Source organism: Malania oleifera, chromosome 8 (genome assembly GCF_029873635.1).
Source record: "Malania oleifera isolate guangnan ecotype guangnan chromosome 8, ASM2987363v1, whole genome shotgun sequence".
Classification (NCBI taxonomy): Eukaryota; Viridiplantae; Streptophyta; class Magnoliopsida; order Santalales; family Ximeniaceae; genus Malania; species Malania oleifera.
In genome coordinates this window covers 109,745,559-109,772,941 of record NC_080424.1, presented here as the reverse complement: position 1 = coordinate 109,772,941, position 27,383 = coordinate 109,745,559, and the positions used below count along the sequence as shown (strand labels likewise).

General features: G+C 36.2%; 1 protein-coding gene across 5 annotated transcripts in view; it reads right to left on the bottom strand.

Annotated features, from left to right (window-relative positions):
• The window catches only part of LOC131162992 (stromal processing peptidase, chloroplastic), a 94,923-nt gene that overhangs the window by 29,050 nt on the left and 38,490 nt on the right, over positions 1 to 27,383 (bottom strand). For all 5 annotated transcript variants that reach the window (XR_009138893.1, XR_009138890.1, XR_009138891.1 and 2 more), the window contains exons 4-14: positions 27,036 to 27,234; positions 14,552 to 14,599; positions 14,174 to 14,281; positions 13,864 to 14,052; positions 13,385 to 13,684; positions 9,972 to 10,073; positions 5,320 to 5,454; positions 4,973 to 5,197; positions 4,219 to 4,422; positions 3,940 to 4,110; positions 1,845 to 1,994 (exon numbers count right to left, since the gene is read on the bottom strand). Coding sequence is in view for 1 of the 5 variants with exons in the window: in XM_058119653.1 (XP_057975636.1) it covers positions 1,845 to 1,994; positions 3,940 to 4,110; positions 4,219 to 4,422; positions 4,973 to 5,197; positions 5,320 to 5,454; positions 9,972 to 10,073; positions 13,385 to 13,684; positions 13,864 to 14,052; positions 14,174 to 14,281; positions 14,552 to 14,599; positions 27,036 to 27,234 (1,831 nt within the window). In the remaining 4 variants the exon portion in view is untranslated. The remainder of the gene's footprint in view (positions 1 to 1,844; positions 1,995 to 3,939; positions 4,111 to 4,218; positions 4,423 to 4,972; positions 5,198 to 5,319; positions 5,455 to 9,971; positions 10,074 to 13,384; positions 13,685 to 13,863; positions 14,053 to 14,173; positions 14,282 to 14,551; positions 14,600 to 27,035; positions 27,235 to 27,383) is intronic.

Below are 27,383 nucleotides of genomic sequence, written 5' to 3'. Positions count from 1 at the left end.
GAAAAGGGATTTTCTTGGTCAATTTTGCCTAGGTTCATGGTGTGATGTTCGATTTTTTGTTTTTGTTTTTTTCTTCTTCTTTTCTTTTTGTTTTTTTGGTGGACTTCTAGTCCCTGCTTGTTTTTTTGTGCACCAAGCTGCCATTTTTTTTATTATTATTATTAAAAAAATACATCCAAGGTGACAAAATCTACTAATACTAATTTCTTGACCATCATGTTTAAAATTTTCTTCATTTGTCCTCCTAGGATTACTAAGATTTTATTTCATGTCTTGAAACCTCTCGATTCCAAGGCTTCATTCAATAGTTCTGGGCTTCTAGCTTAGATTCTACTCCAAGATGAAACCTAGATTTGCGCACAGCAGTATATTTTTGTCAACACATTCATAGAGGAGCAGAATGAAATGTGAATCAATGCCCAAAAAATAACAATAGGAAGATATGAAACTTGTTTGAGAAAGGAAGGAAAAAGAAGTTGAAATTATTTGAATATACAGTCCTACCTCATTTAAATAAACACAAGTCATCCTTTCATCAAGGAGATCACCCTAACTAAGTGTTTGGTTCAAAGAATCCTTGACAATTCCCCCACGAACGTGAGTTGGGAATCCTTAATGCTGGCATTTGGTTCATTGCAGGAATGCTGCATGGCGAGAGTTGGGTTTCCTGAGAACTACTTACTCCTCAAAACATTCCCATCTTTGTTTTTAGTAATCTAGATTCCCATGGGAAGGGCATCCTATGCTTAGGAATAGGATTTCCACGCTGATTCCTTGAACCAAATAGATAGCAATTAGACACACACTAACACATCTTTAAACATAAGAAAAGAACAAGTCAAGATCAATAAAGGCCTCATTGGAAATGGCTTTGGAGATCCATGAAAGGCAAGGACCATCTTTGGATGGGAATCACTGCTCAAAATATGATCTTCAAAGAAGCACATGGTGTTCGAGTTTAAAATCTTATGGTAGCTTCAAGCTTGTACAAAATCCAATATTTGAACAATTCCTGTGGATGATACCAAGCTAATCTTGGATAAAAACAATAGGTTATTACATAAATACTACTCTAGCTGCAACCAGCAACAACTTCCTCTGGGAGCCCATCTGGTAAAAAGCAGCCCCTACAATGGTTGTTTTCATCGCATGGGAGTCAACTCATGGAAAGATTCTTTTTTCTGATAACCTGCAGAAAAGGAGGCTGTTCCTAGTTAACAGGTGCTTCATGTGTTCAGAAAATTCTGAATCTCTTGATCACATCCTCTTCTGCCGCTCCTGGACCAGAAATTTTTGGAACTTGGCCACTTCTCTGATCGGGCAGCAGAGGGTTACAACAGAACAGTGGAAGAACTTGGGTTTGAAGAGGCACCTGCTGAAGCAAGGAAAGAGGAAAGCTTTGTCCCTCATTCCCCTTGCCGTCTTTTGGATTGTTTTGAGGGAAGGAAATGGGATAGCCTTCAAAGGATCGTCTACGCCCTTACATGTTATTAAAGACTGGACTACCAGTTGGCGGAGTGGATCTTTTTTTACTGATACTCCAGACATTCTTGACTTTTTTGACACCCAGGAATGTGGGTGAATTCCTATTATTTGTTAGTACTCGGGTGGAATCCCCTTGATGCCCTTTTATTAAATTTTCTTGGCTGATTAAAAATATATATATAGGGAATATTTGGGGAAGTTTATCTTTAGTTATATCCATCAAGAGAATGTTATTTATAAACAAGACACACAAAGAAACCTCATTTGGATATGTCAATTAACCCAACGAAAGAATATATTTGTTCACCTGAAAAAGAAGTACCAAGAGAAATCTAATAAAAGAATGTCTATTTGTTTACCTGCTCTCTTGAAAAGTTGCCAACACGACCACCCTCACTAAGAGTTCGAACACCAACAACAACAGCTCCCTTAGCCTCAGAACTTTCAACAGCTCGTCCGCCACCAACTACAAGCCGCATCACACCTCCCCGGGCTTCACTTCTTGAGATCTTCTCAACATTACAATAGTATAATTAATTTACCAAGGTGTTTCAAATATTATAAAAATAAAAAATAGAAACAAGATAAGGAAACTTGTAGCAAGAGAGAGAGAGAGAGAGAGCATGCAGAGCACAAGCAAGTCCCTCTAATGTAGGAAATTAGTGCATCATCAGCAAATAGATGAAGGCGAGCCTTGGCACAGCTGTAGAGTTGTCGCCATGGTCTTAAATTTCCACGAAATTGTCAAAATTTCCGTTGAAATTTCTGATTTATGTGAAGCTCAAAATCAAAATGGCAGTCAGTTTCCATCTAGCATAATTTCCATTGAAATCTCAACAAACCATTCGAAATTTATTGAAATCTCGAAATTTTAGCGAAACTTGTTGAAATTTGAACCATGCAATGAAATTTCCTCGGAATTCAAATGAGAGATTATGAGTGAAGTGAAATTTCTTCTTATATTATTTTATTTATTTTTATCGAAACAAAAGAATATTACAAGTGCTTTTGAAATTATATGAAAAAATAAACCTACAACAACATTTTTTTTAACCATGGATGTCTAAATTATCATTATTTGTATAATAAATAATATTTAAACGATGCATGTTCATTTGTATTAATTGATTCACTAAATATGTTTCATGTACATTATCATACAAATATGTCCGATGCACATACTAAATTACAACTTCACCTCATACACAGCGTAGATGCATTTACTTGTCATATATTAGTCCTAAAACTTGCATTATTATGTCTATTAATCATTTCCAAAGCTTCATAAAACAATTGCATGCTTTACTACTGATTTCCATTATTTTTCCAAATTGAAATCAAAATTAACAATGAAATTGAAATTTTTGTACTTTTGGAGCTTCGAAATTTGAGTTGAAATCGAATTTTAATACCTTGGTTGTCGCCATGTGACTTGGACGTAATGGGAAAGATCTTAAATTCCGATTTCGACTCAAATTTCAAAGCTCCAAAAGTACGGAAATTTCAATTTTGATGTTGATTTGAAAAAATAATGGAAATTAGTAGTAAAGCATGGAATTTTTTTATGAAAACTTACAAATGGTTAATAAACATAATAATGTAAGTTTAGGACTAATATTACAAGTTAAATACATCTATATTCTATATGAGGAGGAAAATTGGTAACATAATCTGTATCAAACATATTTGCAAGATAATGTGCATTAAACATGTTCAATTAATACAAATGAAATTCATAAATCATTTAAATATTATTTATTATACAAATAATGATAATTTAGAGATGGATAGCTAAATAAAAGGTTGTTGTAAGTTTTGTTTTTCATATAATTTCAAAAGCCCTCATAATAATCTTTTGTTTCTATATAAAAATCGAATTACAAGAGAAATTTCACTTCACTTCTGAAACTCTTTTGAATTTCAAGGAAATTTCATTGTATAGTTAAAATTTTGACAAGTTTCGCTAAAATTTCTAGATTTTGAGAAATTTCGGATGACTCATTGAAATTTGGATGGAAATCAGCAAGACGGAAATCGACTGCCATTTTGATTTGAGGGTGATAGACCATAAATTTTGACAAAAATTTTGACAATTTCGTGGAAATTTAAGACCATGGTCACAGGTTCGAGGCATGAAAACAGCCTCTTGAAAATGCAAGATAAATTTGGGTACCACAGACCCATCGTCTTCCACCCCTTCCCTAGACCCCCATAGGGGGGAGGTTTGCGTATAAGGCTCCCCTTTTATCAGCAATTAGATGTCTTAAACAAATTTTCATCATTTCTACTATCATACTTCATTCATTATATATAAAGATGAACAAAATATCTTTTTCTTTTTTCCCTGGGGAAGTGAAAATTTGAAACAAAAATGCCTCATTCAGGAAAAATACACCTCAGAATTTTAATATTCTTGCACTGTAGACAGCATAACGCAGGCACAATTAGACATACCTTGTAGTTAACAGGAATTCCATTTGAAAGACGGCGCTGAGTGATTCCTGTTTCATGGTCATAAACTTTGGAGACATTTAATTCTGAATTTAGAGGAACAAAGAAAGGCTTGCACTGCAGCTTCAATTCTTGCAGCTGAGATGAAGGTATTAATTCTTTTGGCACCTCAAGCTGTGCAACGAAGCATAATATCAGTGACCATTTCTACTTCCATTAGATGAGTTTATATAAATACCAAGTAATAAATGTTCAAGGAGAAAGCAGAAAAGGTCTCAACACCTCAGGCTCAGGAAAAATCGGTTCCTCCAAGCCAGATTTTATTGCAGCAGTAATCTCACTTGGCAATATTTTGAACTCTGTTTCACTCGCACCATCAATATGCACTTTCTTTGGAACACAAGCAACAATTGCTGCGGGAAGAGGTGCCGTAGTTTTTCCAAAATCAGAGATAAATTCCAACACTTTTGCTCCCGTAGAATTGACCTACAACCCAAAATATTAAAAATTATAGGAAATATTGGCTACAGTTTACAAAATACAGATCTACCAAATACCATGCCCAGATGAAGAAGTCAACAGATCTGATAGTTAAAAGTGAGTTGTTGATCCAGTACCCTTTAGCATCAACATTGGAAAACAATCCTATAAATATTTACAAAAGAAATGTGGGAGAAAAATCCTCTGGAGAAAACTAATAAAAAGGTAGTAATCGTGCATGTCATCAAATTCACCAGTATCATTGAAAAACAAATCCATGTATTTTGTCGAGAACAGTATAGATTTTTCCAATCCTGGAAAAACTAATGAGCAGTCAATTGTGGCATTCAATATTCATGAAAGTTAGTATTTTAAAAAAAATAAGATGCAATTGATACAAAATTGGGACCTCTTAACAATCATGAGCATATTAGAGAATAACCCATGACCAAGGAATAAAGATACTGCCAATTCAAAATGAAAAACTGAAAATGTAGAACACAAATACAGTAGAACTTTTGATAATTTTTCAAATCTAAACAAGAACAAAAATTACTTCTTCAAGAGTCACTGTTCCAGCGACAGCAACTAAACTCTCATGTCCCTGTCTTTGATCCATCACCATATGGCCTAGGGCATCGCTTTCCATAATAAAATCCAAATTATCCACAGATGACACATTTTCAATCATAGCTGCCAACTGTTCACTATCTTTTAGTAGCGCATCCATATAGCGAGCTAATTCACCCTTGGTAACACCGAACTCTTTAAGCCTTCGAACCTGAATCAAACACAACATGCTAGATAACAAAAACATCCTATCCAATTAAGAACTTCACATGTAACATGTGTTGGTAAAGGCAGAGTGAAACAGGAAAAAAAAAAAAAAACAAACAAACCAACCTCATGAACAGCAACTTTAATTGCACTTTGCCAGTTCTTAGGCTCTGCGGTCACTGTGAGAGTAGTGACGGTGCAGCCTTCCCTTCCAGAATCACTATGATCCAATTCAATTGAAGTAAATGGAGGATCTGAACTCTGATTTTTTCTTTAGTTAGTGATTAATCCTTAAGAGAATACATACAAGTAACAAATGCCACAATCCTCTACAACAAGTAAACTCTCTCGTACATGCACACGCACACAGGCATCAAACAATTAACAAGCCGATAGCTGCATTCCAAGCATTAGATCAGTTAAGAAGTTCCAAATAATTGAACTGCTGGTTGAGGTGTACGAAGAGACATGGTCAAATTCAGAAAGATGGGCATAACTTGGTACCATGTAATGCCAAAAATGCAAAAGTTAGCATTCTCTCTGAAAGAAACCAATGGAAACACAAATCTATTTATCAACCTGGATAAGTTCACAAAAGATGGGCAACAATTATCTTGGCAAGCAAAACATTGATCTTTTAAAGCATCCAAGGATGTTTCAGAGAAAAGCCAAAGGCAACACTAATGATTTATTAAACAGAAGTGCATGAAAGGATATAACAGTGAGTAAAATATAGGTTGAAGACTGCCGCTCACTCTACTGCAGGCAACTTATATATATATATATATAAGTTTCAGCCTGACAAGTGACTCTGATAAGAAGTTTCCACATCTGCAAAATATTTAACACAGTGCGACAGCACAAAATAAAAAAACACAGTAAGGAATTGAGAAGTGGATTGAGAATAAGTCATTGCTGTGCCATGTGTCAATTGTAAGAGCTGAGAAGGATATTTTCTCCAAAACAATCTATTTTATTCTATGCCTCTTGTTTCTCCCCATGCCTTTTGTTCTTCCTAAATGATTGCTTTCGATTATTAGGTCAAATGAATAAGCTAATCCTTTGTCTCTTTGTTAGTTGAACAGCCCATCACTTTGTCTTCCTCCCCGTTGCTAATGCTTGTTGTATTGCCCAACCAAATCATCCTCTCTCTTTCTCTAAATAGGAAATTTGAAGCCCTAGTACTTGTTAAATGTCCCAAGCCATATTTTATCCAAGGTTGCCACAAAGGTATAATCTTTGCTATAAAATCAAATACTGTAGAATTGTGCTTCCATTTTGGAGTTATAGTGTGTTTTTGAATCATTCAATCATTTTGAATAGATGCACAAAGATAAAGATGAGAGGAGAGTGTCCTAGTAATTTTGTTCAAGATTACCTCTAGAAGTCAATCCAAAATACATTAGATAAGTCAATTTGTTGGTAATCTTTTTATTTTAATTTTTCATCTGTTGTTATGTGTTTGGTTATTGAGAAAATTAAGGAAAATGAGCGAAAACTAAAAAAAAATTCCCAGTTTTTTTTTCATTTTTTGAATCACAATTTCAATTCTTTCAGCAGAAAAAAAAAATGTTTTACATGAAAAAATATATTAATAGAAAATTGCTAGAGCAAGAAACGTTAAAGTTCTAAATACATCTTCTGATTTGTATGCATCTTTGTTGCAAAATAATTATTGTTTTGACAATATGACTAAATTTCAATATACTCTATGTACAGATATTTTCTGACATCAAAATGATTAGATAGTTGGAAGGGGGTCCTTTTCTCTTTTGGGGGTAGAATAACGCTTATATAGGCCTGTCTTTCTAGCATTCTGTTGTATTTCTTTTCTGTTTTTAAGATTCCAATGGAGATTGCTAGTAAGCTTGAGAGAATCATGAGATTTCTTGTGGTCTGGTGTAGGGAGTCGTAGGGACCATTTAGTGGACTAGGTAGAGCTTTATAGGTCTAAAAAGGACGGGAGGCAGAGTCTTGGTAATTTGGTGTCTAAAAACATCACCCTTTTAGCTAAATGGTTATGGTGTTTCCCCTTAGAAGAAACTTCCTTGTGGCATAGAGTTATATGAAGTAAGTTTGGGTTGGATGAGAAGGGGTGGGACACTAATGCTACTTTGACATGTTCTTTGGGGAGTCCATAAAGGTATATTTCTTAGATTTATTCTATTCACTCCTCACACTAAAATTGAGGTGGGGAGGGGTTCCCGAATTTGTTTTTGGAAAGACCCATGGCTTGGGAGTGCTTCTTTTCCACTACTTTCCCTTGTTTTTTAGATTGAAATCTTAGCTGAATAGAGTAACTTCATTCTTTGTTTGCAATTTGAGTAGCTCTTTGGTTTCTTGGAATCTCCACTCTAGGTTTAGGAGATCTCTCAATGGTAGGGAGATTGCGGAGCTGTCATCACTGTCGTCCTTATTGAATAACTACAACCTGTCCTTGGGAAGGGATGCTTGTTCTTGGTCTTTGGATCAATCGGGGGTGTTTATTGCAAATCATTCTTTGAATTCTTCACCTAGTTCAACTCTTCTTTTCCTTTCTATCCTGTTATTTGGAAGGTCAAAGTAACCCCTAAAATCAAAGCTTTTACATGGTTTGTTGTGCTTAGAAAAATTAATACCAATAACTTCCAGCAGAATAGAAGACCTTTGAAGGCTCTCTTTTCTAGATGTTTGCATGCTTCATTATAGGAATTCTAAGACAGCATCCCAGCTTCTTTTGCATTGCGAATTTGCTTGGAAGATTTGGAACAAACTGTTTGGTATCATGGAAGAGAGTTGGGTTTGTATTTCTTCAGTGGAAGATTTTTTAGCCATCTCCTTTGCATGTTTTGGAAGAAGGAAGAAGAGGGCAGCTTTGTGGAAGTAGGCAGCTTTGTAGTCATACGGTGTTTATGGTTGGAGCGTATGCATGAATATTTTCTGAAAAGAAGTTAAACTGACATAAAAATGATTAGACAGTATATACTCCATATACTGATATCAAAATGATGCGAGTATTTGATCAAGGACATATCATTTGTATGAGTTCACTAATCATATATTATTTTCTGAATATTTGTTCATGTATATGAAGGAAAATGCCAGCTGTCTTTAAATAATTTTTTATGCATATTTTTTTAGAAAAAACTTATTTAAAGTTTAGTCTCAGTCAACAACAACAACAAAACCAAGCCTTAAGTCCCACTCATGGTTTTAAATAATGTTCGCGACCATTACGTAACGGTTTTTTGGGTTACCGATACCGTTACAAACCGCGAAATCGCTAGGAAGAAAAATCACGGTTGTAGCGGCTGTTACGGACTGCGACCGTTACGCAAAGGCCACTACGGTCGTTACGTAACCGCAACAATGTTACACCAAAAAAATTATTTCATTTTTTACTTTTTCTTCTCACTTTTTCCCTTTGTTTCATAAATCATATACCATGTGGCGAGAGGGGAAAAAGATTATAATGAGGATGGCAATGATACAAAATTTACCATTTCTTTAAATACTCATAACAGATGCATTAATTAACAATTTAAAAATACTAACTTGTTAGGAAAATATTTTATTTTGGTAATATTAGTAATGTGATATTTATGTTATATATCTTCTTTCTTTTCTAGCTATTTTTATTTGTATTATTCGCATGTCTTATATGTCTAATAGATTAATGGAGTGTATAATGTATTTTTTTTATTAATTAATTTAGCACACATAAGAATTTATCGCAGATAAGAACAATAAGAAGTATAAATATGCACACACATAATTTTTCTATCAATGGTGGTTTAAAACAAATGTAAACTTGTTGCCCTTACCATATAACTTAGTTACTCAAACTAAAGGATCCAAAATACCCTAAAACTCTTTCTAAAGCGGGCTAAAAGCTTAAAACATGCAAGTATACTAATATGCACAAGGTTGTGCATGCTTCAAAAAAATTCACGGCCGTTACACCCGCTTCCCATTATGTAACATCCGCTACTCCCGCTTCCCATTACACCTGTTACTGTCACGTTACGCTACCCACTACTGCAATTTAAAACCATGGTCCCACTAGGTAGGGTTGGTTATATGAATCATTTTCCACCAATTTATGTGATCATAGACCATTTCTTTTGACAAATTCAAGGATATTAACTCCTTACTCACTATCTCCTCCGAAGTTATTTTAGGTCTACCCCTACTCCTTCTACTGCCCCCCACAGTAACTAACTCACTCTTTCTCACTGGTGCACTATATGCCAGTGTAGCTTAGTCTCAGTCAAACGTCATATATTTTTGGATGAGAAAAAATATATTAACAATCATCCAAGAGGGTACAACAAGATGTCCTACAAAGATCAAAATAAATTTAAAAAAATAAAATAAAATAACCAAAAAATTACAATATGCTAATCCCTAACAAGATCAGGCAGCGGCACACACTCCCCCTCCCCCTAAAAAAAAACTAAAAGAATGGAACCAGGCAGCGGCACAGCTCATATTTTAATGCTTCATCACATTTAATTTTAGCTAAAAAAAATTAAATGTGATACATTTTAAATTTCTAAGGTTACTAACAAATGAAACCTTGAAAAACAAAAGAAATCTGATCACCATATTTCCATGCTTCATCTATTTTTGAGTTAATTTATTCCATGCTTCATATGGGTCCACAACCAGTTAAAAAGGGAGGATTGCCATAGCAATAAACAATCTCATTTCAAGAACAACTAAACATGACTTGCAACAATCAAATCAACTCTACTCATGACAAAACTGAAAATATATTTATGGCAATAGCAATACACCTTGTATCTTGTATTAATCCGAAAGTGCAAAGCAGATAGAAATATTCTCTTCATTAGAACATTTCGCAAGTCACTGTATGTTTGAACTTGGTTCACAGGAATCTGCAGAAAATATCACAATTGATAACCATTAAATTGTAGCCTCCATATGATCCCACTTGTCAAAGGTTAACATTTACACTAAAACCAAATCATAAAAGGAGTTATAAACAAATACATATAAAAAAAATAAAAATAAAAATAAAAATAAAAATAAAAATAAAGAGCGTAAAATAAGACGCCACAAATAATGAAAGGTATAAAAAGATTTTTTTTTTTTTTTCTTTTTACTTGTACAGGGTTAGGATAGCAGGCCTCAACTCACTACTGTAAACAGTGACATGATTAGTTACTAGATTTTATACGTTAGAATTTTAGGAAGGCTACCTACAACAACAATAACAACAACAACGAGCCCCGAGTCCCACTAGGTGGGGTCAATTACATGAATCATTTTCTGCCAGTTCACCCAATCAAGGATAATTTCCTCCGCTAGCTTAAGAGCAGTTAACTCACTCCATCTCACCAGTGTACTACTTAGCCTATGTTTCAAATGCCCAAACCATCTAAGTGGCCCCTTCCGTATCTTGCCTTCAACTTCCGTTACTTAATTTACCTTTTAATGTTATACCACTCATCCACCTTAACATTCGCTTTTCAACAATTTTTACTTTTTGTATACGTTATTTGTTAATTGCCCAACAGTCTAATCCATACAGCATGGTTGGTCTTATAGCTGTCTTATATAACTTTCCTTTTAATTTAATGGTATTCAACGATCACACAACACACTTGACACACTCCTCCATTTCACTCATCCTGCTTTAACTATATGTATCACATCCTTTTCAGTTTCTGCTTTCGCTTGCATGATAAATCCAAGAATATGAAATCTATTAGTGCTATTAATTTCTTGAATATCAAGTTTAGCCTTATCTCCAATACTCCTTACGTTACCAAAATTACAATACATATATTATGTCTTATTTCTACTTATCCTAAAACCTTTAGACTCTAAAGTGGTTCTCCAAAGTTCAAACTTAGATTCCACCCCTCTCCTACTTCCATCAATCAAGACAACTAGACAATATGATCTGCAAACAACATACACCAAGAGATCTCATTTTGGATATTCCTAGTTAGTTCATCAATGACTAAAGCAAAAAATACACGGGTTCAAAGTAGAACCTTGATGTACACCTTAATGACTTCAGTATATTGACCGCAAACTTGTCATATTCTAAACCCCACCAAAGAACTTCCTTAAGTACTCTATCATATGCTTTTCCTAGGCCAATAAAAACCATATGCAAGTCCCTCTTCTTTAACCTAAAATTTCCCATTTATCTTCTTGAAAGATAAACAGTTTCTGTTGTCGACCTCCTAGGCATAAAACAAATTTGATTCTTTAAAACCCTCTTTTCTAGTACTATTCTTTGTTCAATTACCCTTTCTCACAGATTCATTATATGATTAATAATCTTAATTCCGCAATAGTAATTACAATTTTGAATACTGCCTTCGTGTTTATATAAAGGTATTAACATGTTTTCCTCCATTTCTCCAACATTTTATAGGTTTTTATAATAGCGTCAAAACAGATTAGTTAACCATATACTTCCTTTATTCCCTAAACATTTCCAAAAACTTCAATTGGCATGTTATCCATTCCTATAGATTTCCTGCTTTTCATCATTTTTTAAAGCCAACTTAACTTCAACAACTCTAATTTTGCAAATACATCTCTTTGTTTTTAGTCTTTTCCCCATTTGTTGCTTCCAAGTTCAAGCTTTTAGCTTGGTTTTCACTAAATAACTTATTGAAGTATTTCTGCCACCTCTCTCTTTTATGTCGTCTTCTTTAGTTAAGATAATATCATTTTTTGTCCCTTCACATTTTACATCAACTAAATATTTGCATTTTCTTTCTCCAGCTCTGACAGGTTTATAAATGTCTCTTTCTCCTTCTTTAGTATCTAGTATAGTATATAAAGTATCATAAGCTCTATGTTTAGCTTAACTAATTGCCTCTTTCGTATTTTTTCTTGCCTCCATAGCTATTACAATCACGATCCAGATCATAGAATACTATTATGCGGTTCAGATTCACCCAAACGAACCAAGTCGCAACAAAAATCAGAATCAAGTAGAATCAAAAAAGAATCGGTAAAATAATAGAATCAGAATCATAGAATCATAAGAAGCATCGTATCAATCCTTCTTTGTTACCTGGATTGGTTTTGTTTTCTTTTTTTTTTTTGCGAGGGGGGGCTTTAATAGTAAGGCCCAATACAAATTTTTATTGGTTCTAACTCTGAAGGCCCCAAAAGTTTTACGTTTGGCCCAAAGTCTTAAAAAATTGAGGCAAAACAACTCCCAGCCTCCCATCTATGAGCAGATTCAGCAGGATCTGCACCTTACTTCCCTGGAGTTTGACACCTCAGTCCCCTACTCCTCTTTGAAGTTTAGCAGCCCAACACCTGAATTTCTCTTTTGTTCCACCACTGGAAAGCCGTCCATCTGGTGACTAGTGTTCAATCAGCAGCAGGCAGCAGGCAGCAGTCCTAGTATAAGTGCAACGTGTCGCTTGTAGGGGACGCACCAGTGAAATTTTGGTAAGGATTAATGTTAAGAAAGATATTACAAGTTTTATGCTGGCTGTCAGCTATCTAATGCAACCCTGCTCCTTTATCCGGGCTCGGGAATGGCTATGAGTAAATAGATTTAGGACAATATAGAATCTTCTCCCTTACCAGCTGCCAATTCAATTGTTTCCCTGAAAATATCCTTGCATTACACTCCAAGCATAATCCCCCCCAACACTATGACAATACCGCATTTCCAAAGTGCAGCCCTCTCCTTACTTCCAAAACCCTCAAAAGAAATAGACAACATTCACTCCACCGACACTGGGCAATCTTCTTTTGGTTATATTATGGAACATACGCCTATAAACATCTTCTAAATGTTCATTCTCCTTTGGTTCATTACTTGCACTTAAAAGGGCAATTTTCGCAAAACTAATTGTTTCCTGGGTACAGTGCTTCCATAGGATTTCAAACGGAGTCACAGGCAATCACATACCATAAATAGGGAGATCACTCATGATCTTATAAGCTCAGCATTTGGATTCAAAACATGTTGGGTTGTAAGTCATTATCACTGGATGCCACTGCTAAAAATATGATCATAAGTAAAATGATTCTTTTGTGCATAATTTTGTTGAGAAGCTAGAACTTTGTAAGCAGACTACGGAATCATTAACAAACAGCAAGGAATTCAGAAATACAACAAAAAATAAAGGTTTTCACAAAAAACGAATGCCTCCTTAATTTAGTAACAGACAAATAAAAATTAACTAAGCTCCCATGATACCTTGCAGAACATGTTAATTGAGAAATTCTGTAGCAATTCATGTTGAAATATATGCGGAGATTTGACACCCTCATTGTGTCCAGGGATGGACCAATTATGCTCAACAGGGGGACGAATAGCATGCCTCTCCTTTTTAATTATTTTAGATTGATCCACAGAAATAGATGATTTTTCCTGAGATAAACTTCCCACCAGCCCAAGTGAGAGCTTAGGAACAAGAAAGCTGGTCATTGCTCCAAATGCATTAGGGCTTGGCGCAGCAACAGTCTCATTTTCTGTCGCAGTTTGCCCAAAGACAGCCTGCATGATACTGGCTATGTAAATTAATCCTATAACAGAATTTCAAAGCTAGACATACACATGCAAATATATGAAATAGATAAATTAGACATACACATGCCAAATATATGAAATAGATAAATTAGACATACACATGCCAAATATATGAAATAGATAAATTAAGTGTATTTTCTGCATACTTCAATCTGATGAACTGTCTTTGAAATGTTATCAATATTCCCCACAATGTACAAAGTCGCATTTGCAGGGAAGTACCAACGCTCATGAAACTTCCTGATTTTATCTACATCCCACTTCTTAATTTGCTCTTCTAATCCAATTGGAAACCTTTTACTCAGCTTATTTTCAGAATGCAAATACTGTAGCAACTGCACTCATAAAAAAAACATAGAAGGTAAGATATTACCAGCAATGAGAATGCAATGACTAACCAAAATTAATAATAATAATTAAATGTATTTTTCTATGAAGACTGTTATTCCCAACAACCTGGCAATCGACACGGTACTCAATGGTGTTCATCATCTGTAATTCTGACAGTATAGCCCGCCTTTCTTTTTCTACTCGAGAAGCTAGGAATTTTGGGTGGAAAGCTATCTGTACATATTAAAAGAGATGAGACATATTTGATGTATCATCTTCCAATACAAAAAAATTGTAATGCAGCATTTCAAAAACGCATCAGATGAGACAATATCAATGCAGCAAATAATTGTATGCTTTAAAAAATATATTTAAATAAATCACCCTCAAGACAATATAACATGACCATTGACTTGCAGACACCATGCCTGTGGAAACAGAAAGAGCACCAATAGAGGCAGTTAACGAAAAGTCCTTACTAATCAATTCAACAGATATCCATACCTCATTCAGTGCGTCCAATACAAATGGAAGCAAATCTCCATCAGAGTCCTATAAAACATTATACCATTAGCCATCAGTATGCATACAAATACACCAGTTGTAACTTTTAAGCCAATCAATTAGGCAAAAACTCAGAAAAAAAATTGTCAATACTGATGCATTCATAGTGCAATAAGACACCTAAGGAAGGATGTTCATATGTGCTTTCAAAGGGCATGCAATACTAATTAGATTATATTTACCTATAATATTTGAAAATTGGATTAGTTCCATAGGTTCCTCAAGCATAAAAGTGAAGAGAGAAATGAGTCATTTTTGTAAACAGTTTTAACTTTGTGATTTATTTGCAATAGGAAACTTACATTAAATTTAATAAACAAAAAAAAAAGTGCAACAACAGACTAAACTATTTGATAATTGAATAAAAAAAGTTTATAGAAAAAGAAATTTCATTAATAGGGAAGGAAGTTACAAGGAAGGAGAATAAGATATCTCCCGAAGAAAATCTGGTTCAAACCAGGAAAAAAAAAAATAGAGAAAATTAAAAACAACACAAATCTAAACCAACCTGTTTCTCCAATCCCTATTTAAATCCTGAAAAACAGCTTCCCTAAAAATTCCAAACCCACCACACCAAAAAGAAGCTAATACAGAATCTTTTCCCACACCAGTGGCCAGTCTAACTTCTTCCCAGAAAATATCCATGTGCTACGATCCAGCCATATACACTGCAAATTTCCCACTCTTCCACAGTGCTGCCCTATCCTTCCTTCTTCCAAAGCCAGTGAATGAGACGGCTAACAAGTCATTCACACTAAAATTGGGCAAACCCAACTTTCTTCCATAAAACCAAACATGTTGTTCACTCTCTTTCCTATATGTAAAAAGAGATAGGATGCTGCCTCAGAATTCCTATAATAGAGCATGCAAACATCTGGAGAGAGAGCCTTCAAAAGTCTCCATATCTGCCACAAGTAATTGGTATTAATTTTGTTAAGCACAACCAACCAAGTAAAAGCTTTTATATTTGGGGAAACTTTGACCTTCCAATAGGATAGAGAGGAAAAGGAGAATTGGATTAGGCCAAGAATTCATCGAATGATTCACAAGTAAACACCCTTGATTCATCCAAAGACCAAGAACAAACATCCTTTCCAAAGATAAGTCGCAATTATTCAATAATGACAACAAGACAACTCCAGAATCTCCCTATTGTTTAGAGATCTTCTGAGATGGAGATTCCAAGAGACCAAAGAGCTACTTAGATTGTCAACAAAAAAAGAAATAACTCTATTCAGCTCAGAACACAATCTAAAAAGGCGAGGAAAAAGAAGTGGAGAAAGGAATATCCCCAAGCCATGGGTCTTCCCAAAAAGGAATCCAGAAGCCCTCCCCACCTCAAATTTAGTGTAAGGGGTGAAAATAGACTAAATCTTGGAAACAGACTTCCACAGACCCCCCAAGGAACATCACTAACCAACATTGGCATCCCACCCATTCTTATCCAACTCAACTTAGTTCATAAAACTCTATACCACAGGGAATTATCTTCTAAAGGGGAATGCCATAATCATTTAGCTCAAAGAACAGTGTTTTTAGACACCAAATTACCAAGTCTTACGATTCTCTCAAGCTTACTAGCAATCCCCACTGGAATCTCAAAAACAAACATAAACTACAGCGGAATGCAAGAATGACAGGTCTGAATAAGTGCCCCCAAGAGAGAAAAAGGCCCCCTTCCAACCATCTAATCTCTTCGTCACCTTTTCCACTACCGGATTCTAGAGATCCGCCACTCTAGGTCCCTATCAAAGAACCCCTAAATAAGTCAAGGGTCAACCCAATAGACCACACCCCACGTGTCTATAGCCCAATCACTAGTTCTCTTGATTGGTACATTTAAGGTTGTTGACTCACTCTTCCCTATATTAATTTTCAGCCTAGAAACTCTCTCAAAAACTTGACGAATACCCAAAAATTCTCCTAAGTGAAGGCTTATGATCTTCAAGAAAGAAAATGGTATCATCAGCAAATTGAAGATGAGAAACCACCACCTACCTCCCTCCCTCCCCATACCTAACTGTTTCACCAACCCCTATCAGCCACCCTATCCGCCATCCAACTCAAGATATCAGTTGCAAGGACAAACAAAAAGGGAGATAACAGATATCCTTGTCTAATGCCTTTCGAAGCAATAAACCAAGATTTGGGTTCACAACTAAGAACAACACATTAGACAAATAGTCCTTAATCCACCTGTGCCAACGCTCACCAAAACTCTTTTCACAAAGACCTTATCTTGGAAGCTCCAGTCCACTCCATCTTAAGCTTTCTCAAAAATCTAATTTGAAAATGAACCCCCTCTTCTTTTTCCTATAAGCATCCTCCACCTCATTGGCCACCAAAAAAGTGTCCACTATTTGTCCCATCCCCCCACCCTACAAATGCACTATAAGCACTTGAAATAGTTTCATTGAGCACCGCACTCAACCTATTAGCTAACCTTTTAGTAATAATCTTATACACTCCAGTGATGAGACAAATAGGTCTAAAATCCACAACCTTGGAAGATCTATCTTTTTTTGGCATCAAAGGCAGTAGAATCTATAAGCACTTGAAATAGTTTCATTGAGCACTGCACTCAACCTATTAGCTAACATTTTAGTAATAATCTTATACACTCTAGAGATAAGACAAATAGGTCTAAAATCCATAACCTTGGAAGATCTATCTTTTTTTGGCATCAAAGGCTATAGAAGAGGAATTGATACACTTACTCAGAATTCCATGCCCATAAAAAAATAAGTGAACAGTTTAAAAGAATTGCCCTTAACAATCTCCCAACAATCTTGGAAGAAAGCAATATTAAAACCATCCAAGCCCAATGCCTTATCTCTATCCATCCCCAAGACCACCTCTCTGACTTCCTCCTCATCAAATGTTCTCTCTAACCAGTGCATCTCATCATCGTTAATAGGATCCCAATCTAACCCCTAAATCATCAGCCTATTGTGGTTCTTCTCAAAGTACAAATTACAAAAAAAAACATTCAATGGTGATAGATGCAATCAAACACTAATAAATTAGTAACCCTCACATCCCTCATATCCAACTCCCCAATCAGGTTTTTACTTTTGTTCCCATTAGCTAGCCTATGGAAAAAAAGAGGAATTATAGTCATTGTAAACACTTAATTTTTCTGGATTGAAATTAATTGGAGAATAGGAAAGTCTAATGGAAGTCTCTCTGCTTTTGCCCCAAACTATTCTTGGTATAATTCAACTTTGGGTCTTCAACTGATCTTTTAAAGACTTAATTGAGCTTTAATTAGGAGTTATCCTAGATAAGGATAAGCTTCTACCCTTGGAGGAGCTAATTCTTGTTGCCAAAAGCCCATTCATGACAAGGAAGAGGTTTCCTTTGTTCTAAAAGGGCATTTTGGAATTGATAAGTTAGGGCAAGCTCCTTTCCTTTTTTATAAGAAGGAAGCTACAGCCCTTGCTAGAGGGGGATATGTTGAGCACAAAAGGGGGCATGCGTTGAATTCTAAAGTGGAGTGTACGTTCACTCCAAGAGAGAAGAGAAGGAGAGCAAGAGAGGAGGAGAGAAAGAGAAGAAAGGAAAAGAAAGAGAGCAAGAGAATAAGATTGGAAAAGAAAGCTTGAATCTTGAAGATAGGAGATTCAAGCCGGAGGAAAACACAAAGCTACCTTGGGTTTGGAAGAATCAAAGCAAAAGGAACAAGGTCAACTTCAAATCTTCTTATTTTTGCATGAATCATGAGGTGAGCATGCATGAATATTTAAAATGCAATAACCCTTTTTGTGTACGTCCAAATTATTGCTTTCATAGTGTTCTTGGTATGAGAATTAAAGATTCAAAATTTTCTGCATTATAACACGTTAAAGGTTGAATTTTTTAGGGCATTTTAAATCAAAAGGCCTTAATTTTATCATGTTTGGGTGTTTCCATGTGTTCTTGAACAAATCATCAACTAGTTGGCTAGTTTTAGGACTATAGATCCCAACCATGATCAAATGAGGCGGGTTTTAGACTAGAGAGGATCAAGAATAGCCCAAAAAGAGAGAGAGAGAGAGAGAGAGAGAGAGAGAGAGAGAGAGTTGAGGTAGTTTGAACGTGCATGGTAGGTTTTAGGTGGTCCAAAGGATTTTAGCATGGTTAAAGGACCCCAAATATGCCTCTAGGCAATAGAAAAACCCAAAAAGAGCAGAAAATCCAGCTGCCACCATGGTCACTGGTGATGGGCAGCCACGTTTAAGAGCCCTCTGTTTTTTGTAGATTTCTGACCACTGAGGATTGGAGATGAATCCCCACCACAAGAGGAGTCCAACAACGTTGACGGAGCCCAGTTTTGACATCAGGAGAGGCCGGAAAATGCATTTGAAGCTCTAGGTTTTCAGTGTCTCTTCGGCAAGTCACCGGAGAAGATGGAAGACGAGGCATGCATGTTGGCCGTGCCAAAGCAGTTAACCAGTCCATGTAGACAGGTCAACTTTTTCACCCTTATTTTGATAAATCTGTTTTTAGTTTTAAAAATAGGCAAAAATAGTTTTTAATTGCAATAGATTCCTCAAAAATTGAGGATAGCTCAAAAAAAAATCTTTTTTTAGAGCCCTTTTTAAAATTATTTTATTTATTTATTATTTATTTTGTACTTTCTTTTTTTTAACTCTTTTAATTTCAAAATTGGTTTTCTTTTAAATTCTCAAAGGTTTGCTACATTAAAGTTTTAGAGGAATTATTCCTAAGGTTTAGTTCTTTTTTAGGGTTTTTAGCCCTTTATAAGATATTTTAGTGAATTTTTTGTATATTTTCTCTTATTTTTGGTCTTTATAAATTGTAAGAAGAATCAAAAAAATTCCATAAATTACCAAAAATTTACAAAATAATTTCCAATATGTTTTATTTTTTTTTTTTGAAGTGTTTTTGGACCTTGTTCATTCATTAATTTAAGTATGTAAGGCAAAAACACAGCAAACAGTGAATTTTGAGTGCACTTCGGTATTTGTTTTGCATGAATTCTCCATCCATAAGCATGAAATGTTAAAATTGGGCTTAAGTTCAATTAATTTACATGAAAAAGCAATCATGTTTTATTTGGTTAGAGGTGTGCTTACTAGTTCGAACTGTGTGAACTTGCTTCAATGATATGCGGAGTCGTTATGCATCTAATGTGATTGAATCTTTGGTGAAACATTTTGTTTTTGTTTTTTTTTTTAATCTTGAGCTGAATCTTGAATGGTTTGGATGAATGAAAATATGAGAGACATCTTAACTAAATAATCTGATGATGGATGCCATAGGGGGGGCACAGTAACACTTCCCATCAGTTTTTTTTTAAGGTGAGGGAAGCCTTGGATTCTAATGAGAATAATGTGGGAATGCAAGGTGAAATAATATTTAATGGCAAGGTAATCACAATAAAATGAAGGACAATGACGATGGATCGATGATCATATGAAACCTTGTAGGTACCATTCATAGAACAAGTGCGTAGGGGGTGCTAGGACCTTTCACATAAATGTACTCTTGAAGTTGGGCTTTGGTTTGTAGACTTTTAACTGTCGATTGTTTGGACACTAGAAATAGCTAGTTGACCAAATTAATCGGTAGTAATTAAATAGGAATCCTAACCTCACCAAGGACAAAGTAGGTTTGTGGCAACACCATTGACATATCATTAACCCACATCTCATCCCCCAATACCAATTTCTCATTTTGAGTTCGCCATCCATGTTGAGGCCGTTCAAAGATTCACCATGGTAGAGGTGAGTCATCGAAATGTGTTGAAAGTCACCATCTTTAACCCATTTGAATTTGGTTTTTTGCTTCTAACACCTCATTTACTAGAAAATTACCTCTACCAACTCATTTTTATTGAAACTCTTCTTGCCTCCTCACTATCCGAAAGGATAACCTCCTCTTCTTTACCCAAGACCTCTTAACTCGCCAAACAGTTTAGATTTTCAAATTCTAACGTCTCCAAACTCCACCTTATTCCAAATTTTCAATTTCTTTTTCAACTGTTTCAATTTCCTCATGAATCTAAAACCTTGTCAACCTATTTCCGCATCCTCTCCTCAAGAATCCCTAATCAAAGGCTTATACGTCCCATGGTTCAACCACATATTCTCAAATTTGAAAGGGTGGGACCCTATGACACCTTACTTGACTCCAAAAAATGGGGAAGTGATCATATGTAGTTCTAGGAACGGCAATTTGGGAAAGATTGGGGAATTCATCCTCCCACTCACTACAAAATAAAATCTATCCAGCCTACCAACTACTGCTCATGCCCCCCCTCCGACCAAGTGAATGAAGCATTCCCAAAGGGATATTTTTCAAACTACAATCCCTAATTAACGAATTAAACTTGGGCATACTCATGGTAATTCCACCCCCTCCCCTCCTCTCTAGGAAACCTAATCACGTTAAAATCACCTCCCAAGATCAACCTAATAGAGCAAAAGCCAAAGATAGAACAAAGTTCTTCCCAAAAAAAAAAAAAAAGAAGAAAGAAACTCCTCAAAGAGGTTCAGAAGGTGCTGCCCTCTCTCTCACTTCGAATGAAACTGAAAGAGAAAAAAACCCCTTCAGACTTTCAACTTTAGAAATTGAGCGAGAATCCTATATGACAAGGATACCCCCTGAAGCGCCAAATAAAGGTTCAAATTCCCAATCTATACAGTGTCCACCCCCACATAGTCTTGACTACACACCCATCAATCTATTCCAGCTTAGTTTCCTGGATAAGAATGATATCAGGGGAATTCTTGTCCAATACCTCCTTTATCAAACTCCTCTTTTCCTCAAGCCCCATAAACCTCAAAGATTCCAACCATCTTCATAATCTAAAGCACTTACCACCATTCTCGAAACCTTTTCCCCATAATTAATACTCAACACGAAATTTTCGAGCACTTTCTGGACTTTCTTCCACCTTCTCTCATATATCTTAGGACTCAAACCTAACCAGGTGTCCAACAAGATCTAACAATTCCAAACCCATGTTCTCAAGGAGTTTATGCAAGTCTACGTTGTCTCTCTCACCTCCCTTAAAGCTAGAATCACAGCCCTCCCCTAGTAAAATCCTCCCTATGGTATAGAGTTACTAGAGAAGGCATAAGAAAATCAATTTTCCTCCAACTCCATATATATTTACAGAAAAAAAAAAAAAAAAACAGAATTAGATGCAAGGTACGATTGAGCCCATGGCCAAGGTCGGAAGACAAAGATCCCTCATTATTTAAAGCTTTAACCAAGTCACGGTTGTGCTTAGAAGAATTAATACCTGCTTAAGCAAGATCCGAATCCAAAAGAAAGCTTTCTCTACCAAAATTGCCTCCTTTTTCTCCCTTATCCTCTTCAAGATCACCGTCAAAACTTTCAAACAATTGATCCAAGCCTTCCTTTTCAAAATAGGCTCTCATCTTATCAACCAGGAGCTCCTTCTCTAAATTGCATATACTTCCCATGACTTCTGAATCATACAGCAGATAATCTTCCATTTTCCATTTCGAAAAAAATGTTTGTCGCCTCTGTAGGAGCTGCATTTAAAGGATTATCTTGTTTGCAATTAAGATCTCGTTCTTTGTTGATTATATAAGCCTCTTTAAAAGAGCACCCTGCCACTGGTCCTTCTAGTTTCAGGCTGTTCTCTGATCTCTGCCCAACCAACACATCCATTTTAGCTTGTTCTGGTTGTCCCTCCTCCATCTTAAAGGCAGGCCTACATTGGTTCTGAGCTTCAATTCTTAACACCATCCTTCCCAATATTGGGGCCCTTAATTTACTAACCCATACAAAGTTTGTTTTTTTCTACCCAGATGACTTGGGCCTCTGAGTTTCCTGCCAAAATTCAAGCGATCCTCTTAGCCCCATAGAGGCTTCCCCAGCAAATTCGAAAACTTTCCTTCTGGCCCCATCCTCGCCAGTCATGGGACTAGGATCAGTATTTGACAAAAGACCTCCCCAATCGCTTTGATTGTGGGGTATTTCCTTCCTAGTATCCACTCTTGTTGCTGGAGTTCTTTTGATCATGTCAGCAAAAGACGTCCACAGTCGGAGCAAAGCCACCTACCACTGATGAATGTCGGTTTTTTTTAGAGCAAAAAAATTCATTAGATAAAATAAGAATGTACGATCAGGAGAAGAGACACCTCCTTAAGTCTGAGAAACCCCAAGGAAAACAAAATAAGAATACCAAAAGATGTAAAAAGCAGCCCAAAGAAATCAGCACATCCTAAGAAGCCAACAGACAAAGCCAATCCTGTTGAATATACGAGAAGACTGTGAATATACGAGAAGACTGTCCCCGTGAAATTACCATTAACCACACAACATAGAGATGCTAGAAAATGAAAATTCTCCCACCAACAAAAATGCTAGTTTCTTCCCTAAAAACACACGTGAGTTACGTTCCACAAACCCCAAAATACTGCAAATAAAGCACTAATCCAGAGCGCCTTTCCTTCCTTCTTCCTACCAAACCCAACAAACGACACAGCTAAAAACTCCTCCACTATCCTTGGACAAATCCAACTTTCTCCAAAATAACTGAATAACTTGTTCCAAAACTTCTATACAAAATCACAATGCAACAAAAGATTCAGAGAAGATTCTGAGCAATTAAAGCAAAGCATGCATAAATATAGAAAGAGGTCCTTTAAAAGCCTCCTAAACTGCAGCAAGTTGTTGGTATCTATCCTATTAAGCACAACAAACCAAATAAAAGCTTTGATTTTAGGGGGGATTTTGGCCTTCCAAACAGTTTTGTAGAGGGGAGGAAAATCTAGTGCTCACCAATGAATTCACAAAAAGATTTGCAAGAATCCAAGGTGTCCAAGAGCCAAGATTGGCTATCAGCTTCTGAGAATACCCAACAATTATTCAATAGGACCAATAATGAAGATAACTCATTTGTTTCCCTATCGTTCAAAGATCTCCTAAAATGAAAATTCCAAGGTAAATGACCATTCGAATCAACAAGGAAAGAGGAAATGAAATCATTTTGTCCTGAGTTCAATCGAAATAGGCGAGGAAAAAAGGTGGACAAGACAATATTCCCCAACCAAAGGTCTTTCCAAAAACAAATACTACAACCCTTACCAAACACAAATTTAGTATGGAGAATAAAGAGGGTAAAACTGAGAAATAGCTTTCCACGGGCTTTTCAAAGAACATATAGAACCAATTGGTATCCCCCACCCATTCCCGTCAAGTCTAAACTTGCTTTTAATAACTTTATGCCACAAAGAAGAATCCTCCAAAGGGAACCACCAAATCTATTTGGCCAAGAGAGTTGTGTTTTTAGACACCAAACCTCCAAGACCCAACCTCCTGTTTAGACCTAAAAACTACCTCCCAACTCACCAAATGATCCCTAAAACCCCCAACCCCTGACCAAAGAAAATCTCTCATAATCCTATTGATCTTACTAGCAACACCATTGGAATTTTAAAAATAGACAGGAAATACAACAGGATACTAGAAACACAAGCCAAGATTAGAGTAATCCTACCTCCCAAGGAAAAAAGAGCTCCCTTCCACCCAGCTAGACGCTTGGACACTGAATGTGGAATGTCTTGTCGAGGTTGACAATAGCTCCAGCAGCGCAGCAAGGAAATCCCTCCACCCTTTCTTCCAGTCTCCTTAAAGGATACTTATGTTAATGGAGTTCTTTCTATCGCCCAAGGTTGTCAAAATCGAAATTCTACGTAGGATTGTTGGAGGGGTCTGCAGGATTGGATTGTAGAATCGATCGAGAATCATTAGATTCTACCTTCAGTGTAAAAAAATATTTAAAATAAATGTAAATGGAATTTTATGACATTCTTAAGACTGTAAGCTTAATTAATAAGTCAATAATAAGATTAATTAATAAGTCAATTAATAGGCTTAATTAAAAAATATTTAAAATAAATGTATATGGAATTTTATGACAACTCTTACGAGTATAAGCTTAATAAGCACAGCTGCAAAAAGAAGAGGAAGAAAGGAGTTAATAGAGAGAAGAGTGCTAACTCTGCTGGCTGCTGAGGTGTTCGATAAAGAGAAGAGGACTGAAGAAAGGAGTCGACCACCAAAGAACAATCGGAACTTAGTGCCAACAGAAGAGTTGACTGTCGAGTGCTGAACTGCACATCGAAGCCTTACAGGACTAGTCAACTAGAATAGAAGAGAGTCGGAAGAGACGAGAGTGTTTGAAGGGTTCGCTGGTTGCTGCCTTGCTGCTGATCAAAGTCTCAAACACCTCAGCTGTCAAACAGAGCTGCTTGCGAGTGCTGAATTGCACGTCGAACACAAACAGAACTGTTACAGCCTTACAGGAGTAGTCGACTAGAGTAGAAGAGAGTCAGAGGGAGACGAGAGTGCTTGAAGGGGGGAGTTCGCTGGTTGCTGCCTTGCTGCTGATTGAAGAATCAAACACCGAAACTGTTTAACAGAGCTTCTGGGAGCAATTTTGCCCTAGATTCCAAGATTTTGGGCTTAATGTAAAAACTTTGGGCCCTCTTTTACAGTAAAAACACATAATGTGCCTCACAATTCAAGCCCAAAGAGGACAAAGACCCATACCAGGCAGAATTGTAGAATCGTTACAATTCTACTCACAATTCCAATTCCACCGATTCAGGTATGATTCTACTGAAATGCGATTTTCCATGGGAGCTGTATCGTCAGGGTTATTTCGAATCATAGAATCATACGATTATACAATTCAATACGCAATTTTAACAACCATGCTATTGCCCTTCTTCAAGCGAATGAACCTGCTTATGCCATTTTAAAGAACATCCATTGCCACACTGTTGTCTGCCTTTCAATAAATGACTCCACGGCAGTTTGCTATATCCCCTTCATTGGCAGCACATAGCACCCCTGTCAGCTTCAGCACCCACACGAGCTCTTCCTTCACCAACAGAATGTAGGAAACAAATTTTCCTGCAAATTCTGTGATGCAATAGGTCAAAGCATCCAGCCAGCTGATGGTAATCACCTTCCTCTCACTTTTCACGGTTGCATATTCATCCATGACTGCTTCGAGTGTGAGCAAGACGCTTTGTGTTTCAAAGGGCCAGAATGTGATTACAACTTTACAAGGGATGCTAGGTGATGAAGAACCATGAATGGAAAATTTTAGATGTTTATTTAGTAGCTAGTACTTTTTGTTTTACGTTGGGATATTTATGGTTGTTTTATAAGTTTGATTATTTTAGGTTTATTTTGTGTATTTAAGTACTTACGGGTTATTTTTTAATTCCTTGTTTATTGGGGTTTTTATGTAAATATGTATTAGTATTAGTATTAGTATTAGTAGTTGTATAATTGTACAGTTATTGATTTGAATTCAGACTACAGCAGTTTCCCTCTCTGTCTCTCTCTCCTGCAGGTTCCTACCTTCTTCTTCTTCCTCTCTCATATGTGTTCTTCTCTCTTCTAATTCTGCTTCTCTTCTCTGTCTGTTCTGTCTTCCTGGTGGTGCTGCTGCTGCTTCTCTTCTTCTGTTTTCAAATTCTATCAATTCTCTCTCTATATCTCAGAATTCGCAAACTGTCATACATCACTAGGTTACAGGGCAAGAACTAGTTGATACTGATAAGGGTACAGTGCAAGATTTGCAAGATTTTTGTTGAGATTCAGGTAGACAGAGGCTGTAAGAAGATGGGGGAAGCCGTCGATGCAAGTAAGGATTCTGGTGATTTGCATTTTCCAATGGTGAGCGAGGTTTAGGTCGAGATTTAGGTTGTCGAAGTAGATGGGGGCGATAAGAAGATGGAAGGAAAGTTGTCGATGCAAGGAGGGAGTCTGCTACTTGGGAAGGGAATAATAGTAGATCCTATGTGAAGTGCTCAAAAAGGTATAGGACAAGGGTTCACTTTTGATCCAGAAACCAGCACAAGGAGACGATTGCTGCTGCATGAGATTTGGGAGATACTTTGGATGGAGGTCAAAATGGATTTTGCCATGCTCATGGTCTCGAAGCTGGGTCCACTAAGAGAAGGGAATCATCCCTATTGAATAAAAAAAATAGTACAATAGAATATATGATAATTTTTTTATTAAAAAAAAAGGAGTATTAAGATAGGAAAAGAGATTACAAACCTAAAAGAGGAAAAGCAAACCTCATGAAAAATGTAACAGAGAAAAACCTAACTAAGAAACTAAAACAAAAAAAAACACACAAACAGAATATATAATAATTGAAAACTGGGTTTGTATCATAGGCTGCCCCAGCATAAAAATGGGAACAGGTCATTCTTATGATTAGTTTAAGATTTTATTTGCAGAAGGATATTTGGATTTTAAAAAGTGCTAAAAAAATGCAACCAAAAAATGTAGAGAAAATAAAGAAACAATAAAAATCTAGACATACAAAACGAATAGACGAGGTAAACAAACAAACCAAACAAGCCACAGCACAGCATCTATAAACAGGGAGCTGAAAAAATAAAAAATATCAAACCTTTGTCCTAGTGGGTGAATGAATGTGGAAAACCGTATGGTGGAAATCTGTATAAGCATTAGAACGGGCCCCTGTACCAAGAAGCCGCTCACGCTTCTTACTTCCAAGAAATGCTACGTGTTCAATCATATGTGCAATTCCTTGCTCATCATCCTCCTCATCAATGGATCCCACATGAACTTCCATGTGTGCTTCAAACCTAAAATTGAATAACATAGCATACTCATTAAGAAAGAGAGAGAGAGAGAGAGAGAGACTCATATCCTTTTCTGGTGGATCTAATAAAGAACTATTCAAATTTGTGTGAATAAAATAAATAACGCAATCTAAATTTCATTAATAGGGAGC